General features: G+C 40.0%; 1 protein-coding gene across 1 annotated transcript in view; it reads left to right on the forward strand.

Moving 5' to 3' along the window:
* Nucleotides 1–23,483, forward strand: part of GNB4 (G protein subunit beta 4) — a 42,275-nt gene that overhangs the window by 16,357 nt on the left and 2,435 nt on the right. Inside the window, exons 2-7 of the mRNA XM_070946404.1 lie at nucleotides 15,440–15,546; nucleotides 15,950–15,988; nucleotides 16,576–16,682; nucleotides 19,474–19,537; nucleotides 22,495–22,657; nucleotides 23,393–23,459. Coding sequence (XP_070802505.1) covers nucleotides 15,490–15,546; nucleotides 15,950–15,988; nucleotides 16,576–16,682; nucleotides 19,474–19,537; nucleotides 22,495–22,657; nucleotides 23,393–23,459 — 497 coding nt within the window. The 5' untranslated portion in view covers nucleotides 15,440–15,489. The remainder of the gene's footprint in view (nucleotides 1–15,439; nucleotides 15,547–15,949; nucleotides 15,989–16,575; nucleotides 16,683–19,473; nucleotides 19,538–22,494; nucleotides 22,658–23,392; nucleotides 23,460–23,483) is intronic.

Consider the following 23,483-nt stretch of genomic DNA (forward strand, 5'->3'; position numbering starts at 1 on the left):
TTTGATTTGGGGAAATAGTTTGCGTTACATGGAGGGTCAGTCTCGCTCAATTGACTTCTTAGCTTCCTGGTGTTACTATACAAAGCATCTTGCCGGCCCTGCTGTGTCCAGACGAACACCCATCGTGCCCTTTAGTTTCAGACAGGATATTACAAAACAAATTATCTGCTCATAAGAGTCTCTATTAGATATTATGCATGAAAATTCTTTAATGTCTGTTGCAATCATAGTTCATCTGAAAGATTTATGTACAGCTGCTCTGCTTTGACTACCTGCCAATCTTGTTACAATACGGTAGGGTTTTATTTATCAGTGAATATGGAGTCGAAATGATTTGAAGAAAAAGAGAAATTAAGACTCAAATGTTGGAATTGGTTTCCAATAAGACACTAGGAAACAGAATACTGTTTTCTCAAATTGATACAGCATAATAACAAAACTGGAAAAGGATTAGGTGATGCTGATTTATTTTAAAGCAGCTGAAAAAACAGCTGAACAGCTTAAATCCATCATTATAGATCATTTTAATAGCGATGCCAAGATATTCTTTAAAAATTAGGTAAGATTATGAAAATACCCAATTTATTGTAATATGATTATGATTTTCAGTTTAAGGTTGTGGGGGAAGAGACTGAAATAGTAGACGCAAGTTTCACAATTTATTCTTGCCATGAACTTCATTTTGGACGTGATGTCAGGTTTTTTTTTTATCCTGAACTTTTTAATTGCTATGTACCAGCATTGATACTAAATTTTAGTGTAGTGTTGCATGTGAATGGTTTTGAACAGCCTGCAGTAGTAGTGGGTTCAAAGTGAAGCAATTATGCCCCATTAATTTTGGTGGGGAGAGTTAACTTCTTTTTTACCCATTCCACAAAAAATATCATTCCAAAATTCTTACATCTGTGTATTACTCTTATACCATTCCTACAATGTCTACTGAAGATAGATGCAGAATTTGAAGAAAACCACTCAAAGGACTTGCTAAAATTTGTAGGAAACATTGCTTTTTTTAATACAAAGAAAGGTGGTTTGAATGAGTAGCTAAGTTTTGATACAGCTTTATTCTAAAATTATGTAAAATAGATTGCAGATCAATTCCAGTAGGAAATACCTCAGTTTTGTTAAAAGGCTACCTAAACAATCTTTCCTTTTTAGCCTTTCCTTTTTCAATAAATAGTTGTATCTCACATAGGATTAAAACAGTTTTAGCAGCTGAACTTCGTATTTTTGATATTGGGGCTAACAATGATGTACTGTACTTGTTTCTTATTCCTAGGAAATCTTGGAAGGAATTTTGATGCAACTTAACACCATTTCTGTTCTTCAACAGGACTTGGTTTGTAGGGTATATAGACAGTAAGCGGGTACACAATGCCTCAAAATTAGCAGGGCTTCTTCCCTTCTTTGGAGGAATTTTAAAATAATTTTGGCTGATGAAGAGCTGTTTAAGCTGAAAAGTGACAAGTGGTTTGAAAACTTTAACTTAATAAAGTTATTATTGTCCCAATATGAATTTTAAATTATGGGTAATGTTCCCGATATGCACCCCAGAGTTCAGAGAACAGGAACACTCTGGTGACCAAAAGATTAAGTTGTGAATCAGGAAATACCTGATTCAAATGTCACTTTAGCTATGAAATCAGTAAATGGTCTTAGACAAGCTGCACACTTGTGTTAGCCTCTAACTACAATGCATGGATAATACAGGCTGCTTTAGGAATTGCTGAGATAATGCTGGAATTCATAGGGTACTAAAATCTTTTAGCAATAAATGCTATTAAACTGCTTCAGCTCCCGGTGTTAAAGAAACATGTCAAATATTTTGCATGTATTTTATATTCCCACTACAGTCTCTTGTGGACGACCTTTAGTTTGCATTAAATTTAAAAAGGGATCCATAGAACAAGCATTTAAAAAGTAGTTGTAAAATTTTTCCAAATAGTTAAACGGTGCCCACAATTTTCTGTTTCACCTGCAGTAACTTCTTTTTTGATTCCTAGGCCAGTACAAAGTAATTTACTTTGCTATATTGACGAAGTTACTTATTTAAAGAGAAAGAACCCTGATATGTTTCCGTTCAATCTAATTTCCTCATCCAATAATGTGGCAATGAGTCAACAATATGAAGAATACAAGGGTAGATATTTGTCCTCCAGCCGTAGATAAAATATCTAACTATGGCAAAATCAGTTGAGTTCAGACTCGTGGCGAGATTCCTTATTATCTTCAGCTAGTTTGGGAGAATTCCTGAGTCATGTTGCTGTTTATATCAATAAAATTTCTCCTTGTCATGTTTTAACCGTGATTCATCTTCAGTGATGGCTGAGTTTGAAATATAAACAAGCATTCCCTTGTCCTTTGAATTCCTAACCGAGTAAATTGTGGGCAAGAGATAAGTTTGGTGTAGTGGTTAAGACATCAGGCTAGAAGCCAGGAGACTGTGAGTTCTAGTTGCACCTTAGGCACAAAACTAGCTAGGTGATCTTTGGTCAGTCACTTTCTCTCAGCCCTAGGAAAGAGGCAATCTCAAAATTGCCCCTTTTGAAAAATCTTGTCAAGAAAACTACAGAGGTTTATCCAGTCGGTTTCTGAGAATCAGGCACGTTTGAACCAAAGGAAAGAAAATGTGGGCATTGCACGTTTAAATGTTGTATCTTGTTTTTGCTTGCTAAAACTTAATCTGAAAGGCTTTGGCAAAATAAATCATAATTTGTTTTTAATCATATAAAAATAATTGTTTCAGTGTCAGTCTTTAGCTAAAAAGAGTTGATTAGACTCTTAAAGAAGAAAGGAAGTGCATTAAACACTTTCCAATTTCTGCATAATTTCTTATTTCCTTCATTTAGTAGTAAAACTGTTGCAGCAAATTCATTCCATCTATTTTAACAATGAATGTAATATTGAGTAGAGGATTATGGTTAATATTGACCAAGGGGTTGGCAACTATTTTAATTTTATGTTATTTATTGCTTTTCATATATATAAGGTTTTTGTTTTTAGATTTGCTTTTAACTTTTCAATTTGGTTATTTTTTTTCTGTTTTTAGATTAAAGGCAACTATTTTAGCATCATAGACACATTTAGAATTCTGAAGAAGTTATATGTGGAAGTATCCTCCCCCACCCCAAAATGGCATAAAAGGAGGCATAAAAAGTCTGTAGCTATTCATCTTTAAAATTAAATTTAAATCTCTAAACCCATGCTACCTTTACATTCCCTCCTAAATTTTAAATTAAAGGTGTCTTTTCATTGAACTTTAGTTACCTGGGAGAGAGAAGAAGTATTGATGGTGTCTCCATTGTTTGGGAAAATGGCTGAGTTTAATGCAACAGTAGTGAATTTCAGGCCAAGGAAGAAGAGAGCTGTTGTTTGCTTGGGGCAGCCATTTCCTGTTACCATTTAGTTTAATCTTAACTTTGTACCATGGATATTTGATTGTATTGTTGATTATTTTATAGCATGCTGTTAACCACTGAGAGGCTTTCGAATATGATGTTCTAAAGTAATACATAAGTGTCATTGGAGGGGGAGAGTTTTGAGACGGTTGCGAGGGGAGGAGTCACGGGAACAGGCAAGCTAGGGTGCATCCCCCAGTCAAGGTGCTCCATTCATGGTAGTACAGGAGTCTGAATTCAATTTGGAGTTAGGGCGGCCTTGGAAAGGGTGCTTTACAGCCCTTATGGGCATGCCTGCCTGTCACAAAATGTCATGCCTCCGTCCCCTGAGGTCACATGACTGCACTTTGGGCACTTGGCAGTCGGCTTAACATTTATGACTGTTTGCAGCATCCCACAGTCATCTGACTGCAATTGTTTTTTGCTGGTTTTTTCTTTTTTTTTTGCTGGTTTGACTTGGACTTAGAGCCTCTGTGCTGTGTTTAACACAGGGTGGATAAAAAATTAATAAATGCTTTTGGAGTAAAAATCTATCTAAAGATAGTTTTCTATTTAAGATACATTAATAATTTAGTTTATTCAGCGTGAAATGGAGCTTAGTTATGTAGCATGAGGCTGTATATTCTGCAATATTTACATTTTTGGTAAACTCATTCAATGAATCCAAGCTCTGCAAGCTGAGATAACATGCACCGCATTGATGCATTCACACAATTTCACAGTAACCATGAGATAAATCATAAAACAGAGTTCAGGAATATTCCTTTATCCCATTGTTTTGCAAATCTATGTACACTACAAACTGTATGACGGTTTGAAAAGAAATGCATCTGCACCAGCAGGCTCTTAAGTGTGAGGAGGAAGGGCAAGCAGTAAAAATGAAAGTGAAACCTTCTAAGCAGCTTATAAATATAATATTAAAGAGCTCCTGTCATTTCAGATCCATCATGGCAGTGCCTGTTAGTGGGCATCCACTCACCTGCTGCCCGTCACATCCCTCACTTTGTGTCACTGCCGCATCACCAGCCATCCCATTAAAGTGAATGGGATTGTCAGTGAGTCAACAGCGGGTCAGAGGAGGAGCTGCTGCGGGACAGAAATGACAGTTGCTGTTTAAAAATTATGATTTAAATCGAGTTGATTTAAATCAAGCCTTTTTACTAGTGATTTAAAACATGATTTAAATCAAATCCACCCTGGTTTAACGGGTGTAAAAACTATTATAAAATCAGGTCTGGTCATGTGAGTGCCTTAACTTACAATGCCGTTTTCAAATGCAGTCATAAATCAAGGGCTTCCTACAGGAAGCCCTTGCTGATCGACTAATTGCTTTTCAACTGTTCGAAGTTATGACAATCACAAAACAGGTGGTTTATGGCCTGTAAATCCCCCCTCACTGTTGCAAATGGTTGCACGGATCACATGAACACTTGCTGGGTAGATCAGCTTTACAGACCAGCACAGCATTCCGTGATAATGTGACCATGATTTGCAGTTTATGGCAAATAACACTCCTTCAGATGAATGGGTTCCCTTAATAATCCCAGTTTTCACTCAATAACTGCAGCATTCACTTAATGACCACAGTACTCCCTTAACAACCACCATGAAAAAGGGCAGACATTTACTTCTGGTCACGTGAGTGCCTTGAATTAAAGCCGTAACAATTTATGGCTATAATTCAGTCATAATTTAAGGACTACCTCAATAACATAAGTATGCCTGCGTCATACTTCATAAAACAGCCACTTAAGGAACTTTTCATGAGGAAATACGTGTTGGATCAGATCAGGGGTGAAATGCTCCCAGTTCAGACCGGATTGCCCGATCCGGTAGCGATGGCGGCGGGTGGTTCGGAGAACCGGTAGCAAAAATCCCTGCGCCCTCCCCCCATGCCCAGCTGAGCCGCACGATCATCAGAGGCTTTTTTTTACTTTTAAAAGCATTTTTTCTACAACCTCTTCAGCCGAAAAAATGCTTTTAAAAGTAAAAGTAAAAAAAAAAAAGCCTCTGATGATTGTGCGGCTCAGCTGGGATCGTCAGAGGCTTTTAAAAGCATTTTTTTTCTGCAACCTCTTTGGCCGAAGAGCTTGTAGAAAAAATGCTTATAAAAGTAAAAAAAAAAAAAAAAAAAGTTGGCCACGCCTACCCAGTCACATTACCCCACCCCCCACCAAGCCACGCCCACAGAACCCGTGGTAACAAATTTTACATTTCACCACTGGATCAGAGGGATTTGTTCAAGGTATTCTTGGAGATGGGGACCTAACGAATATTTGCAAGGGCTAGAAAGCAAGCACTGGAGACACTCAAGATTTAGTCAGCTTGATTTAATATTTTCATTGTAGGGCTCCTAAGCTTCAGCAACACAGCTTCAAAACAAAACCAGACTTTGGAAGCTTCAGATGTTTAAAATATTATCTCCAGTTCCAACCTAAAAGTATGGAGAAATTTTGTGACAGTAAGAACAATTAATCAGTGGAATAGCTTGCTTACCAGAGTTGGAGAGATTTTCAGAAATAGACTGGTCAAGCATTTGACCAGGATGGTACAAGGTCTCCTGCCTTGGGGGGGGGGGGGTTGGGAGTTGGATTAGAAGACCTTTGAGGTCCCTTCCAGCCCTTTGATGCTATCATCTATGTTCTTGTTCTTTAACAGACACATTAGGTTTGCCTGTTTCACATTCTGTTGCTTAGCCAACCCCCCTTCCCTTTATAATACAATACTCCTTTTCCTCTTTGTCTTCCATTTCAGCTTGACGGAATGGCTCAATATCTGCCTGATCAGCAGGCAGCTCATTCAAGGCCAGGCCACAAGGGAAGTTTTTGCCCTTCACAATATCCTGTGATTTCATTTCTAATGACCAGATCAGGCTTTATAAAAAGGTTTAAAAGTAGCTTAGTTCAAAGAGATTTGAAAGATCCATGTAGTCCTTTAGATTCACTTTTAAGGAGCTTCAAAGCCTGTTGGGGCCTAAATATTACAGCAGCAATATAATTATTGTTATTTTATCTCCCATTTTCATATATAAACATGCATAATACTCCTGCCTCTTATTTTTCTCCCAACAACCCTGTGAGGTGAGTTGGCATGAAAGAGAGTGATTTTTATGTCTAAAAGAGGTCTAAAAAACTCAGAATCTCTTAGTTTCTAGGCCAAGAGACAGCTGTGTCTCTTTTAGGAGTTGTTGCCAAGATATAAAGTTGTCCCCTAAATATGCTTTTTAGCATTAAAAGTCTTAAGTGTTAATCTCTAAAACTGGTACATGTGTCTAATAAACATTTAATCTTTAAAAGCCATGCGATTTATTGCATATGCACCAGTTTAATGCTTAATCCAAATAGTGTCTGTTGCAAAATCTTCCCTTCCTCCCCAATTAGAAAATGCAATCTTCAAACTGATAAGTGACAGTTATTTGCTTTAAAAAAGGCAGTCTTTTTAATATGAAGTCAGTATTTTTCCCAGAACCTACTGATTGCGCCTTTTCAGCTTTAGTGCACGTGATAACTTGCCTAGGAAGTATTTTACAGTCTTGTTTTAGTTGTTAGAATGATTACAATTTTTTTCTTCCTCTGACCCTTTGTAAAGATGATAGACTTCAACTTGAATTTTTGAGTTGTCGCTGTAATCAGCCACAAAGGGCAGCTCTCATAGGACATGCTACCAAATTATGAAATATTTATCTGAAGCACTTTAGCAGAACTTTGCATGACGTTTTAAAATATTTTAAAAGTGCCATTAAACAGTAATTTAAAACAAACATATTTAGATTCTCATGGCCCAATATATGGATATACAGTACCAGAAAATTATTATTTACGCTTTTACACTACGTTCTCTGTTTCAGATAGGGAAATCCACTAATTTTTAAATTTTAAATCTGAATATTTAAACCATATATTTTATCTCCCGTTGCCTGGAGGCCGTGCGGATCTGGATGGGGAGAAACAAGCTCAGACTCAACCCCTCCAAGACCGAGTGGCTGTGGCTTCCGGCGTCCTGGTATAGTCAGCTGGTACCATCACTGACAATAGGGGATGAGATCTTGCTCCCCACAGAGAGGGCCCGCAACTTGGGTGTCCTCCTGGATTCACGGCTATCTTTAGAAGATCATTTGACGGCCGTGGCCAGGGGTGCCTTTTATCAGGTTCGCCTTATCCGCCAGTTGCGTCCCTTTTTGGATCGGGACGCCTTGGCACGGTCACTCATGCCCTAGTTACCTCCCGTATGGACTACTGTAATGCTCTCTACATGGGGCTCCCCTTGAAAAGCACCCGGAGGCTCCAACTGGTCCAGAACGTAGCCGCGCGGGTGATTATGGGCGCAGCTCGTTACGCCCATGTAACACCTCTCCTACGTGAGCTGCACTGGCTCCCGGTGGTCTTCCGGGTGCGATTCAAGGTGTTAGTTATCACCTTTAAAGCGCTCCATGGCTTAGGACCTGGGTACCTACGAGACCGTCTTTTGCCACCAATAGCCTCCCACCGACCAGTTCGTTCTCACAGGGAGGGACTACTCAGGGTACCGTCAGTCAAATTATGCTGACTGGCGACTCCCAGGGGGAGGGCCTTCTCTGTGAGGGCTCCAACCCTTTGGAATGAACTGCCCCCGGAGATACGGAATATCCCTGATCTCCGTGCTTTCTGCCGTGCCCTCAAGACCCTGATGTTCCAACAGGCGGGGCTAAACATGAACATGTGAATGATTTTTTAAATGTTATCTAATTCTGGGTTTTATTTAATTGACCAAACTAAGTAATAATTTTAATTAGCAATTTTATGATGTTTGTGTATCTATATTTTTCTTGACTGTACACTGCCTTGAGTCCTACAGGAGAAAGGCAGTATAGAAATATAATAATAATAATAATAATAATAATAATAATAATAATAATAATAATAATAATAATAATCATCTACTGTTTCTTGAAATAGGCTACTTATTGTAAGTTCAGTATTTATCCAAACTAAGAGTCCTCCAAATGTGTCTCTTTCCAAAGAGGTTTGAAGGGCCAGGAATTTGGGGGCTTTGAATACGGAAGAAATGAATACGTCCTTTCCTGAATAATCCATGTATGAAAAATGGTTGCAGCAGGAGGAATGTCATTATTTTGAGCCAAGGAATAGCTTTGCTTTATCACAATGTCTTGGGATAGGATATGAAAAGAACTTGCCAAAAGCTGTGGTTTTTGGCATTGTATCTGTGACAGCAATGCTTGGGGGCTTCCAAGAGAGACAAAATTGGCTGGAAAATATCTTATGGATTGCTACCCTACGAGTAGATGCCATTGTCCTCTATTTCTGAGCCAAGATATGGAGTTCCACTGAATTCTCACGATCTTTAGTATGACTAGATCCGCAATTTAAAGGCTACTTGAAAAAAAGAGTATTCACTTGTATAGCGGTGCCTTGGTACTCAACTGTTTTGAAACTCATCGAATTTGGTACTCAGCGCATCTTGACGTGAAAAATTTGTCCCGGTTCTCATCGTTTGTTTGGTACTCAATGCATAAATTACCACGTTTTTCCGAAAATAAGACCTCCCCCCAAAATAAGACCTTCCCCCCCAAAAAAATAAACCCTCCTCTGAAAATAAGACCTCCCCCCCAAATAAGACCTCCCCGAAAATATTTAAACACATGTGCAGCCGGTCCCCACCGTTTCCTCTGGATAGGGTTAGGGAGACAGAGCTGGAAATCAGGTAAGACGGCAAGAGGAGTCCCGTCTTACTCCACTCACCCCAAAACAATAAGACCTCCCCGAAAATAAGGCCAAGCACTTATTTCAGGGTTCAAAAAAATATAAGACAGGGTCTTATTTTTAGCGAAACACGGTAGAAGTTGTCAATGTCGGCTGCTTTGTGACTCACTACATTATTCCTTATGGGACAAATTTGCTTGGCACTCATCATTTTTGGTACTCCTTGTGCCTCCCGGAACCAATTAAGGATGAGTACCGAGGTACCACATAGCCCGAAACCTGTTACCATATGGTTATAGTTGCTAGTAACTTCTCCCACTGTAGATGAAAGGATGTAAAACGTAAGATGTTTTTTTTTTAAGGGTGGTTTGGTTTTGCACTCAAACATTGGGAGCCACTGAAGTTGCTGGAGCTGAATTGGGAGTCAGGCTCTAGGTTGAACCTCGCCTTCTGGGCCGGAGCTTCCTGTGTTTTGTTGTCTAGCTGCAGTGGAGGCACGGTGCTGCACAGCCCTTTTGAAAATGTGCACAATATCTTCAACCTTAAAGATCAAGGACACACCTAGGCCTGTTTCCTGTATTTATTTTTGGAGAAACAAAGGCTTTGCCAAACAGTAGAAGATTTCTCTTGACATTTTCCAAATGAGAAGCAATAGTGACGTGAAGCTTCAGGCACTTGTAATCTAGGCAGCCATCCTTACCAAGGGTAAACATTCATAGCAAAGTGGGGATGTAGCTTTTGGTTAGGTGTTTTCAGCCTGATCCTTTGAATTAAAACAAAACAGCTAGCTGTGGTTAATGGTAAGTGTTGCAACTTCAAGCGACCTGTAAATAAGACTCTCTTTTTTTAAATAGATGTCTAATTGTAAGGCATCAAGAAGACTGAGTGAGTCTTGAGAACCTAATTCTTCTACAAATTTAAATTATACCTCAAGAATGGATGAATGTTAGAATTGCCCTTGGTCTGGATAACAGCTGGAAGGTGGTAGAATCCTTTGTTCCAGGGGTCTCCAACCTTGGCAACTTTTAAGACTTGTGGATTTCAACTCCCAGAATCCCTCAGCCAGCTTTGCTTTGCTGGCTGAGGAATTCTGGGAGTTGAAGTGTGTAAGTCTTAAAGTTGCCAATGTTGGAGACCCCTGCTTTGTTCTATAGCATGGGGAGAAATATTTCAGTTTCTAAAGGCTATCCAGGGACTTTCATTGTTTCAGAAGTCCAAGATGGGAAGAAGAGACTCGGTCTCTGCTGATCAGCAAAGAATGTCTTTAAAAACGTATTGCTGGATAGTAAAACTATGCACGTAGCTAGATACTTTAACTTCAAAAAGCATTTTATAAATGTATATATTCGTATTTGCCGTGACTAATGTTGAAATAACTTGCTGTGTCTCTGAATGTTTTTTTTTTGGGGGGGTGGAATAATATAGATCTCTTTATGCAGAAGCAAAAGTTGGTTTAAACTTCATTGCAAGTACCAGATCATAGCAACGTGTCGTCTTAATGTGGATAATTTTAATCCGTGGTTTTTCTGTGGTCTTTTTTGTGAAGGAACTGAGGAACAGAGAAAGCAACTGGCCCAAAGTTGCTTAGTGAGCATTTAACATTTCTCTAATTACTAATTAAAATTAACAATCGTTTAAGGAGAACCAGGCTTAATACATATATGGAGGATCATCTGAGAATACTGCAGTAGTTTCCAGGCCAATTCCAGTCATAAAATATTTCAGAAGAAAGTACTGGCACCCTCATCTCCATAATATCCAGATGCAATCATCAGGTTTGAAGTTTGACCAAGGGGCAACCTTATCTTTTTTTCTTTCAACATTGCTATGGATTTCTTAAAGATTAGGGTTGGAGGTGGGAAACATTTGGAGTGGAGCTCAGAGAATATGCCCAAAATGGTGGGCATAGTATTTTTTTAAATTTTTATTTATAAAATTTATTTCCCATCTATCTTGTATCTAGTGACTCTGGGTGGATAATATGGTATTTGGTCAAAGATGCCGAACTATGTAGGTTTTATTGTTATGGCACAGAGGCTGGAAAAGCAGCTGCAGGATCAAAAGCAGGGAATTGAGTTTGTATGATGCTGCCAATAGCATAGGAGTTTTGGATAAAAGCTTGATCTTGTGAACTATACGACCATGCTGCAGTTTATGTTATTGTTTTTACAAATCGCTCAAGGTGGCAAACCGATCCATCACACCTTCCTCTTCCATTTTCCCCCACAACAACAGCCTTATGAGGTGGATTGGGGTGGGGGAGAGTGACTGGCCCAAAGTCACCCAGCTAGCTTTCATAACAAAAGTGGGACATATTGGTGAAAAGTTCCTTGCAATAAAGGGCTAGTCCTATTAATATTTCCCGGCCTTCTAGTATTTTAAATTAAAACTTCCAGTGTTTTGTAGGTTTCACCAGGTTGTTCCACTGATTAATTGTTCTAACTGTCAGGAAATTTCTCCTTAGTTTTAAGTTGCTTCTCTCCTTGATTGGTTTCCACCCATTGCTTCTGGTCCTGCCCTCAGGTGATTTGGAGAATAGCTTGACTCCCTCTTCTTTGTGGCAGCCCCTGAGATATTGGAACACTGCTATCATGTCTCCCCTAGTCCTTCTGTTCATTAAACTAGAAATACCCAATTCCAGCAACTGTTCTTTATATGTTTTAGCCTCCAGTCCCCTAATCATCTTTCTCTGCACTCTTGTCTCAACATTTTTTTACAGTGTGGCAACCAAAACTGGATGCAGTATTTATTTTTTTATTTTTTATTTTATTTTGAATTTGTATACCGCCCTTCTCCCTGAGGACTCAGGGCGGTGAACAGCCAAGTAAAAACATCAAATACAAATATTAAAATACAGTTAAAAATATATATAAATTTGGCCCCATTAATTAAAACGATAAACAAAACAATTAAAAACATTTAAAAAGAATTAGGCCAGCCCGGCTTGTTGGAAAAGGAAGGTTTTAAGGGCACGGCGGAAGGCACTGAGGTCCTGGATTCTCTTTATCTCTGGGGGCAACTGATTCCAGAGGGTAGGTGCCCCCCCAGAGAAGGCCCTCCCCCTGGGGGTCACCAGCCTGCATTGTTTGGCTGATGGCACCCCGAGGAGGCCCTCTCTGTGGGAGCGCACGGGTCGATGGGAGGTTGTCGGTGGCAGCAGGCGGTCTTGAAGGTATCCAGGTCCTATGCCATGGAGCGCTTTAAAGGTGATAACCAACACCTTGAAGCGCACCCGGAAGACCACCGGGAGCCAATGCAGCTCACGCAGGAGCGGTGTTACATGGGAGTATTCCAAGCATAGCCTTACCAAGGCATTATAGAGTGGTATTAACACTTCACATGTTCACTTTCTTTTTTGATCCTTTTTAATCCCCAAATCCAGAAATTGTAAATTCAGTCTTTCAAGAAAAAGTCCATAGAAGCCCATAAGTCACTTTTTTCCTCTGACCAAACTGGTCAACTTCCCCATTTCTACAAGTTCAGTCAATTTTATAACTCAGTCTTCCACTGTGGTGATTGAATTGCTGTCCCCTCTTTGTGCATATAATAATCTTGTTACAATTACTTATACAATATTAATTTTTCATATTTCTTTTCTGGCTCAACATTCACAAAACGATTCTGATTTCATCATGGTAGTTTGCAGTGTCTTTTGCATTATTGCATGACTTTGCATTCAGTATTTTCTTTTCTTTTTTTTATAAGTCCACAATGCATGATAAAAAGCCCTTAGCCACCGCTAAACAGCTGGTTAGTGATGTGCCTGCAGTTTGCTTGAAGCCTCTACTGCAGGGGTGTCAAACTTAATTTCATTGAGGGCCGCATTAGGGTTGTGTTTGACCTTGGGGAGGCGGAGTGGGCAGAGTGGGCGTGGCCAGCTCAACGTTACTCATGTCGGGCGCCTGTAGTGCCAGAGAAAACAGGCTCCTGAGTTCTGTTTTCGGCTCCGATGGCCTCCTGCACCCCTCTGCCAGCAAAAGCAGAGCTCGGGAGAGTTTTCGCTGGCAGAGGCACCGCAGGCCAGTCCTTCACTGTTTCCAGGGTGGCCGGATCTGGCCCTCGGGCCTTGAGTTTGACACCCCTGCTCTACTGCAATTCCAGTCAAAAGTAGCATGTTCAAGCCCACAAATCCAGCCACATTTCCATCTCCACCAAGTGGTCAGACAACTTGCTTTGATTTTCCTGGAGATTATCTCAAAGAGGTTGCCCTGCTCTGAACTTCCAAACTACCAACCTCCACGACACCAGCTTCTCACACCCAACACAAATAGAATGTGTGTGTGTACATACACTCTATCCTAAACCATTCCCAATGCCTGTCTTGTCAGTTCCTGAGCTGGAGGTTTTGGGGAAGTGCTGCACTGGGTATAAAAACAATTCAGGAAGAGATCGCTTGTGTAGTCAATCTCTCCACTCTGTGGGTCGGTAGGTAGGGGGGAAAAATGGGTCAGGCACAGGACAACGTGCACACTAACCAGGGTGGATAAAAATCAATGATTTTTTTAAAAAAAATAAAAAAAAAGTCAGATTTTTTTGATTTAAATCGGATTTTTTTTTAATTTTTATCGAATTTATTTTAATAAAAAACTTTTGGGGTAAAAATCTATCTTAAGATAGTTTTCTATTTAAGATACATAAATGATTTAGTTTATTGAGCATGAAACGGAGCTGTGTTATGTAGCATGAGGCTGTATATTCTGCAACACTGGGACTATCGGTGAGTCAACAGTGGGTCAAAGGAGTAGCAGAGATGACAGTTGCTCTTTAAAAATTATGATTTAAATCGAGTTGATTTAAATCAAGCCTTTTTACTAGTGATTTAAGTCACGATTTAAATTGTGATTTAAGTCACGATTTAAATTGTGATTTAAATCAACTCGATTTAAATCAAATCCACCCTGACACTAACTAATAGTGATCATGTGACTGTGAGAAATGCTGTGAAAGTTGTAAATGTGGCCCTTGCTCGCAATGTTACTTTTCCAATACCGTCATAACTTTGAATGATTGTTACTCAAGCAGTCAATAAGCAAAATTTATCTGCATTGATCACCGTATGAATATTCCTCATTCACTTACTCTAAGACAGGGGTATCAAACTGACGGCTTGCAGGCTGGATGCATCACGCACAGGCCATGCCCACCCCGCTCCGCGAAGGGGAAAAAATATCACGAATTGTCACATGATGGTAATGTGATGCCACAAGTTTGACACCTGTGCTCTGAGACATGCCTTTAGGTAGTTTCAGAGTAATCTCAGGTAGTCTCAGATAATCTTTTAAGTATCAGTCAAGTCCCCCACAGTGGGCATCTCTCCAGTTAGTCATATTATTATTTTTTTTAATCTGAAAATATTTCAAATACTTTCTTTAAAAGTAAGGAGGAAATTGTTTTTTTTGTATTACCCTTTATTCTCATCCTTTCTGAAATGTTGCCCTGCATTAAAATTAGCACACTGAGGTACCAAGAGCCTTGGTAGTACAAGGGTTTGAGGCACCCTGTTATTAAGCTGCTTAAGACCAGCTGCCTGCAATTACTGCAGGGTTCGAATCTCGCCAAGGCTCAAGGTTGACTCAGCCTTCCATCCTTTCTAAGGTAGGTGAAATGAGGACCCAGTTTGTGGGGGCAATAAACTGACTTTGTATAAATATACAAAAGGATGAAGGCTATTGCTGAGCACATTGTAAGCCGCCCTGAGTCTTCGGAGAAGGACGGCATATAAATCAAATTAAAATAAATAAATAAAAAAAAATAAACATGGAGGTAGTTAAGATTTTCTGTTCATCTAAGTTTCTATCCCTGTGCCCCCCCCCCATTGTAACTGAGGGCCTATATTTCTTTTATAGGGATGATGCTGAGACTACACACACACACACACACACACACACACACACAGAGAGAGAGAGAGAGAGAGAGAGAGAGAGAGAGAGAGAGTTTAAGCCATTTAAATGTGTTCCATAGTGTAGTATTTTGGTAAGATTATCAGAGTGCATGTTTTTTTTCAAGCTGTTAATGTGCTGAGTTCACACTACAAAACTAGGGGAGGGAAAGACAAATTGGTGGGGCCCAGAAAAATTTAAATTAAAATACATTTAAATGAATTAAATGCAATTAATATGACTTAATCCCATATGTTTTATAATGTTGCCATTGCCTATCGTTAACGCCTAGTTATGCTGCACCTTTTGGAAAAACCCTGAGTCTCCACTCCAGACACTTGGGGGCTTACATGTAGGCCGAGGAGAATGCAATAATAATGGGATAACTGTAAATGTCTAAATGTTGATGTTGTTAATTACAGCCACATGATTCAAGTGGTTTCTTGTAAATTGTTTTTAACAGATTTCTCATCACTTGTACTCTAAGAGGCGAGAAGAGACCCATTCAAGAGAATGAGTGAACTGGAACAATTACGGCAGGAGGCAGAACAGCTCCGGAATCAAATCAGAGTAAGATGTCTTTCTAACAGACTTCATGGTAACCCAGGAAGATCTTTTTGTGAAGAGATTTTTATCTGCCCCTGTGCAGTTTTCTCCATATACCACCTTTCCTTTACCGACATTGTCACCGGATGGATGAAGGAGTCTTGAAAGACTTCAGGGCACAGTGCTGGCCCTCTTTCAAAGAGCCCAATTGGATGGATCTGAAATCTTAATGCATCCTTTTTGTGGTATTTCCAGCCAGGGAGTGTTCTGTATATGAACCTTTTGCCTAATGCCTTGCTCCTTGCCAGATCTAGCCTGGCAGAATGAATCTCTCTGTCTCCCTTAATAAATGCACTAATTTGGTAAGGATGCAAAACCCGTTCCAGCCATTGTTATGTAAAGTAATCCTTTAAATTTTCTTTTAAAGGATGCAAGAAAAGCATGTAGCGACACAACTCTTGCTCAGGTGGGTTGCCATTTAATTTTCCTTCCTGCTCTGTTTTCCTAAGGAGCTAAGACAGTTACAGTGTTTAAAATGGATGCGCAGAGTCTGCAGTTTAGCAGAAGTTCCTTGTCTTATGCCCCTTTTCCTTGGCCAGGAAAAAGACAATGGTTTTGATCGCTCTTCGGCATTGACTCTAGTCTAAAACCTGCTAGTACGTTTCCACAATAGTTTAAAGGGGCTTGAGAAAAGAAATCAGTAAATCAAAATAGCAGTCATGGCTTCTTGGACTGTAATCATTTGCTCAAGCTTAGTTCCATTCGAGTACATCAAGCTCTATTTTTAAAATCATGGTTTGTGGAGCCATCTGTAATTGGCCAGATTTGAATATTATACCAAGTCACAAAGAATGGGTTTGTATGTTATGCAAAATCCCAAACTTATACCATAGGTTAGCATCAGCAGACTTTTCAAATAAAGAAATGGTACATGACAAATATAAGAAATGACTTAGCATTGTATACTATTAAGTTGTTTCTTATACTCGGTTGTCATATATTCTTATGCAGTCCAGGAGAAGGTTTTGAAAAGTGTCCTTTCTCTTTTCTCAGATCACCACAAGTCTTGACTCCGTGGGTCGAATCCAGATGCGTACAAGGCGTACCTTGAGAGGTCATTTAGCCAAAATTTATGCTATGCATTGGGGATCTGATTCAAGGTTTGTACAAATCGTTTTTGTTGTTGTTGTTAGTTGCGAAGTTGTGTCCGACCCATTGCGACCCCATGGACAACATTCCTCCAGGCCTTCCTGTCCTCTACCATCCTCTGGAGTCCATTTAAGCTCACACCTACTGCTTTAGTGACTCCATCCAGCCACCTCATTCTCTGTTGTCCCATTCTTCTTTTGCCATCAATCTTTCCCAGCATTAAGCTCTTCTCCAGTGTCCTTCCTTCTCATTAGGTGGCCAAAGTATTTGAGTTTCATCTTCAGGATCTGGCCTTCTAAAGAGCATTCAGGATTGTTCTCCTCTAGGACTGACTGGTTTGATCGCCTTGCAGTCCAAGGGACTCACAAGAGTCTTCTCCAGCACCATAGTTCGAATACCTCAATTCTTTACTTGTTTCTTGGCCATATGAACAGTAACATTGGAAAAAAAGCAGTCTATTAATATGGAAACAAAATTCTCTAAGCAAAAATAAATTTAGATTCTTGGGAACATATTCAAAGCTGTAAAGAACCCTCTTAAACCCAGTAATTTGAAGACAGATTTGCTGTATTTCAGGTTTGACTCCGAGATGTTAGATTTCAGTGTTTAAAAATAAATATTATATTTCTGTTCCCCAAATAGCTTTTTATTTTAAAAAAAAAAGAACATGCATATGTATTTACAGTAACTTATTTTGTGAACTGAAGCAGTATTTAGAAGATTAGCATTTAAAATGGAACATTAGAAATTTATAGCAATAATTCCTTATTTTAAGCAGATAGGAAACAATTTGTTCCTTATTTTTAAGAATTAAGCTGTATATATTGAGAAGTTTTATTGTTCGGGGTTTTCCTGCATATTTTAGAATCCCATAACAAAATAGATGGGAAATTTTATGTAGATGGAACAGCCTCAGTCATTTCCTGGGAAACTACTCATTTAAATTTAATATAAATAAATAAAATTCCTTTCCTCAAAACAGTAATAGTGATAAAGGAAACTAAGCTTATGCAACCTGAACTTGCTTCCGTTTTTCCAGGTAACTGAATAAAATAAAAGGAGGAAGCACGCACATTATACTGTTGCAGTGAATAGGATGTACCTATTTATCTTATTTTGGGCTGTCCATTCTTCACTAACAGTGTACAATATTAGAGGGTCTACCAGTCAGGGATGGGCTTCAAAAATTTTAGCAAAGGGTTTTCTGCCCGTTGCTGGGTGGGCGTGGCCATGGTGGGTGTGGCCTAGTGTGCCTCCTGCACCATGGGTGGGGGGGGGGGTCATTTTTGCCCTTCTTGTGATCAGAAGTCTTTCCTCGAGCCTCCAGGCGGGCAAAAACAGCCTCCCCAGGCTCTGGAGGCCTCGTTTCCGGCTTTCCCATTTTTCGCCCTACCTGAGCCTCCGTGCGCATCCTGCATTTACCTACATCCAAAATGGGCTGCATGGGGATTCAGGGGAGGGGAGGGATGGGTGGGGCCAGCCAGGAGTGGGATTTGGGGGTTCTCCGAACTGCCCAGAATCTTAGCTAGAGGTTCTCCCGAATCCCTGCGAACCCCCAGCAGCCCACCCCTGGTCTACCTGATTCCTCATCTTAATTGTCAGTTTATCTGGGTTTTAATCTTGTACACCAGCAGCTTCAACATGGTGTCCTTCAGTTTGGTTGGATTATGACTCGAAGCCAATATGTCATTTATTTGTTTTATTGAATTTATGTGCTGCCCGTCTCACCTAGAGGCGATTCTAGGTGGTTTACAATCAATAAAAACATTAAAACAATAGAGAGGAATACTAAAAGTGCTTTAAAATTGATAAAGGTGGGAAGGTGCATATAGGGAGAAGGTGGGGTTTTATCTCTGACATGGCCTCATTGGAGCTTCACGCCAGTTGGCAGAGCCAAATCTTCAGCCCTTTTCAGAAGGCCAAAAGGGTAGGTACGGATTTCACCTGAGATGTCACAATGTTCCAGGAGCCAGGAGCCACGGCAGAAGAGGCTCTTCTCCTTGACTCCGCTAGCTGAATGGCTTAGGACCGGGGTATATACGAGACCACCTTCTGCCACCAACAGTCTCCCACCGGCCAATACGCTCCCACAGAGAGGGGCTCCTCAGGGTGCCGTTGGCCAAACAATGTTGACTGGTGACACCCAGGGGGAGAGCCTTCTCTGTGGGGGCACCGGCTCTCTGGAATGAGCTCCCCCTAGAGCTTCGTCTTAGCCTCGACCTGCACACCTTTCGCTGCGCCCTGAAGACTCTTTTGTTCCAGCAAGCCGAACTGGCCTAATATGAATTTTTAAGGGGTGTGTGTATGTTTTAAATGTTTTAAATTTTTGAGCCATTTTATATATTTGATCTTAATTGGTTTTAAATTTTGTAATTCTATGTGTTTTAATATGGCTGTACACCGCCCTGAGTCCTTCGGGAGAAGGGCGGTATAGAAGTCAGTCAAGCAAACAAACAAATAAATTCTGCAACAAGCCCCTTATGCCAGCTTGGGTGGGACAAGATGAGACAGTTCTTCAGCTAACCTGGACCCATGCCGTGATGTTTAGCATCAGGTTGGGGAAGAATTGACTAGGATTTCATAGAACTAAGCTTTTCAACATGTGGCCCTAATATCTTTTGCTTGTGCCCTAAGCTGTGTGGTTCACAAGTTGAAGAAAGGGAAATTGGGGTCTTAGTGAATGCACAGGAATTTGCCTTTGAACTTTCGATTCTGAAACCACGAAGAGGAAGATACAAGGTTAACATATTAATACATATTTTGTTTGTGTTTTTCTTCGTTTTATTTTATTGTTATCTTTAGGTTACTAGTGAGTGCTTCCCAAGATGGAAAATTAATTATTTGGGATAGTTATACAACAAACAAGGTACAGTTATTATTATTTTTTTAATATACTCAGTTTGAACATTTTATGTGTCTCTTGCTGATGGGCTTTATTTTTAGATTCCACTGCTCATTTTTTTTAATTTTTTTTTTCTTCTGTCCCCCATCCAAACCTCTTTATTGGCTCTGTTATTTCTTGATGGTTTTCAGGTTTCAATATGATCTCTTTGTCTTCTTCTTATTTTTTTCTGTGTTTGGAAGTATAAGTCTGTTGTTTTCTCAAGCATGTCATAGAATATTCTGTTTCATTAATCTTAAAAATTCTGGCTCAAACACTTTGGTGTTTGGTAGAACCTCTGGTCATGATCATAATTTGTTCCATAAGTTTGGTCACAACCTGATTTGGTTGTGACCTGAACCTAATTTCCGAGGATTGTCGGAAAAATATTTCCTAGTAATGGGAACGAAAGTCTCGTTCAACCAATGGTGTGGAAGGGGAAATTGGCTGCGGCCATGTTTGATTGCCACCCGAGTATGTGTTCATGACCAGATTCAAAAATTTTGTGAATTTTTTGGTCGGAACCCAATTTGGTCATGGTCAGAAGCATTTGTGGCCAGAGGTTTTACTGTACAAACTGCTTGATGTTTGTTGAACAGTATATCGAAGTGCTTTGAGGTGTTAAGTTGTTCACGTTGGAAAGCAAAAGAACTACTGTTCTAAACAGCTACCTTGGTATTCATTTGATAGCGGGCAGTAATAGTTGTGCCCTATAATCTCTTAAAATATTTTCAACTGAACCATTCAGTGTCACTTCAAATGCAAATATGCACCTTTTTTTATCCTCTCCGGAGCTAGTAAAAGGAGACCTGGGATGTTGCAAATTAAGTGGGATTGAGACAAGTCCTGGGGAGGGAGGTCATTCTCATGGCACAATTAGCCAGTAATTCCAGTTTTTTTTTCTTCTTTCGTATACTCATTTGAAGAGTCTGGGATAGTATGAGATTAATTCACTATTCTTATATTAGAAAGCACTGGACGTTATTTTCAAAAAGATAGGTAATTTTGCCATTGGAGAGTTTGCTATTTGCAAAACGTATGGTTTGTCCTCTTTAAAACTGGTTGCAATGTCAGGTAGTATTTTTAACCCATTAAACTGTTGTACTATTTGTTCAATGCCATTGTGACAACCTGCTACAAAAAGGATAAACTCGGGAGTGAAATCCAGCAGGTTCTGACAGGTTCTGGAGAACCGGTAGTGGAAATTTTGAGTAGTTCGGAGAACCGGCAAATGCCACCTCTGGCTGGCCCCAGAATGGCAAAGGAATGGGAATATTGCAATATCCTTCCCCCAAGAGTAGGGCGGGAATGAGGATTTTGCAGTATCCTTTCCCTGGAATGGGGTGGGAATGGAAATTTTGCAATATCTTTCCCCCAGGAGTGAGGTGGGAATGGAGATTTTGCAGTATCCTTCTCCTGCCACGCCCACCAAGCCACACCACAGCCCCAGAACCTGTAGTAAAAAATTTGAATTTCACTACTGGATAAACTTGCTTAGCTCGGAGCGGATCAAAGCTCCTTTTGAAAACGGCTGGAATATTAACATTTTAAAGGAAAGTTCTGCGTTGATTTTGTAATGCCGCTGCCCACATATTATTGAGAGCAAAGGTTCAGTTCATTACAGCTAGTCCTCAACTTAAAAAAAAATCAGTCCTCCTTCAGAGTTAGGCTGGACCTCCCTTTGAAGGGTACTTACGACCTGAATTCAAAGTTCTGAGGGTCTGGCACTTGGCAACCAGCCCACATTTGTAGCTGTTTGCAGTGTCCTACAACCATGGGACTGCCTTTTTGCTTTGGCTTTGCAGAAAACAAGCATTTACTTCGTTTTTGGCAAACCCGGTGTCAACTTTATTTATTTATTTATTTATTTTATTAAATTTCTATACCGCCCTACTCCTGAAGGACTCAGGGCGGTGAACAACCACAAGATAAAACACATAAATACAAAAATTTAAAATAGAATAAAAACGAATTAAATAATTTGGCTGAACAAATTTAAAATACCCCTTAATTTAAAAACAAATTAAAATTTACATTTAAAAAGGGGAGAAGATTTAGGCCAGGCCAGCTTGATGAAATAAAAAAGTCTTAAGCGCGCGACGGAAGGTGCACAGATCCGGGATCCTCCGTATCTCTGGGGGGAGCTCGTTCCAGATTGTAGGTGCCCCCCACAGAGAAGGCTCTCCCCCTAGGGGCCGCCAGTCGACATTGGTTGGGTGACGGCACCCGGAGGAGCCCCTCTCTATGGGAGCGTACTGGCCGGTGGGAGGTTATTGGTGGTAGCAGGCCTGAAACGGTTCAGGCCTGCCTCAGCCATCTTTCCGTTTCTCAGATTGCCACACAGTGTGTGTGTGGTGGTGGTGGGGGGGGGGAATGTCAGACCAGACGACAACAAGAGACAATCTCGTGGGAACCAAGGTCATCTCAACAGGTGCTGGCCAGAGACTGAGGGGAGTTGCCAAGGAGATGCCAGAACATCTAATTGGACAATGTGACCTGTGACCTTGAAGGGAGGGAATTATCTCTTTAATGATACTGAAACCGCGGGAAATATTTAGAGCTGGTTTTGTTTTCATCCGTGCCGAAAGGATGTATTCGAGAAAACAGTTCTGTGAGAAAGTTGAAAGTCTCAAGGGTGCTGCATTGGTTTGGGTTCATCAGTTGGAACCTTGGCACCCGACCTATAGCAAGCCATTGGTTTCCTTTACAACTGCAGTGTTTACTTAACGACCGCTGCAAAAAAAATGTGAGCGACCCGATTTATGACTGTAATGGAATGGTTGTAACTTGAGAACTACCTGTATCTGCTGCTCCCTGTGCGATGGGAGTTGTTCCCATAGTATCAGTTAATCATCTGCACCAGTGTTTTTGGCATCTGATTTTCAAATAGGACAATTCCTCATAATGCTTCTCCTCCCCCTCCCCCCCTTTTATTTTTAAAGATGCATGCTATTCCTTTGCGGTCTTCCTGGGTAATGACCTGTGCGTATGCACCATCTGGCAATTATGTCGCTTGCGGTGGATTAGACAACATCTGTTCTATCTACAATCTGAAGACCCGGGAGGGCAACGTACGAGTGAGCAGAGAACTCCCCGGCCATACTGGTCAGCTGTCCTTCTTTTCCTTTTTGTTTCTTTGACCATTTGTAATGAAACTAGAATTACCCTTAAACTTTCTCTTCTTACCCTCTAAAACCAAGGGAGTCAAGTTGGGAAAAAATAATTGCATATTTTACCTCTCTGGGATTGCTTTTAAAAGGAATATATTTTTTTTTTCCCAAATAGAATAAGGAATAAATTTTCTAACATAGAATTTGGTCCCTTGATTCTATGTTAAATAACTATTGTGAATATTGGGTTTGGGGTTTTTTTTTTTCTTTTTGCAATATTTGCACATATGGCATTTGCTGCTTTTTACGTCCTGTCCAAACAATTTAAAAATGTCTATTATTAAGCATTCAGCAAATTAACTTTATAATAAATGTTATAGACATTTATGGCAGGCAGCTAGCTAGATATAATTTTTTGTTTTATTTTATTTTATTTTATTTTTATTTTATTACTTAATTAAATTAAATTTATTATTTTATTTTATTTTAATTTAATTTAATATTTTTATTTTTGTTTGTTCGAGTTAGCTGCCACTGGGCCATCCCATTTCCAATCTGTTCAGTGACTCAGCTTTCCCCAGATCTTGAAATCGTACCTCTGACTTTAGACATTTGTAGTGTTCAGTACTGTATTAAAAATGTTTTTAATGAAGGCTGGAAGGAAGCGGAATTCTGGGCCTAATCTGAGTTACAATTTGAAACAGCCATTTTGCTACTGTTCTCTTTTCAGGGTACTTGTCCTGCTGTCGCTTTCTAGACGATAACCAAATTATTACGAGTTCTGGAGACACTACCTGGTGAGTATCCTGGGATCTTCTTCT

The sequence above is a fragment of the Pituophis catenifer genome, unplaced genomic scaffold (assembly GCF_029215685.1).
Source record: "Pituophis catenifer annectens isolate HBS135680 unplaced genomic scaffold, rPitCat1.0.hap2 SCAF_6, whole genome shotgun sequence".
Classification (NCBI taxonomy): domain Eukaryota; kingdom Metazoa; phylum Chordata; class Lepidosauria; order Squamata; family Colubridae; genus Pituophis; species Pituophis catenifer.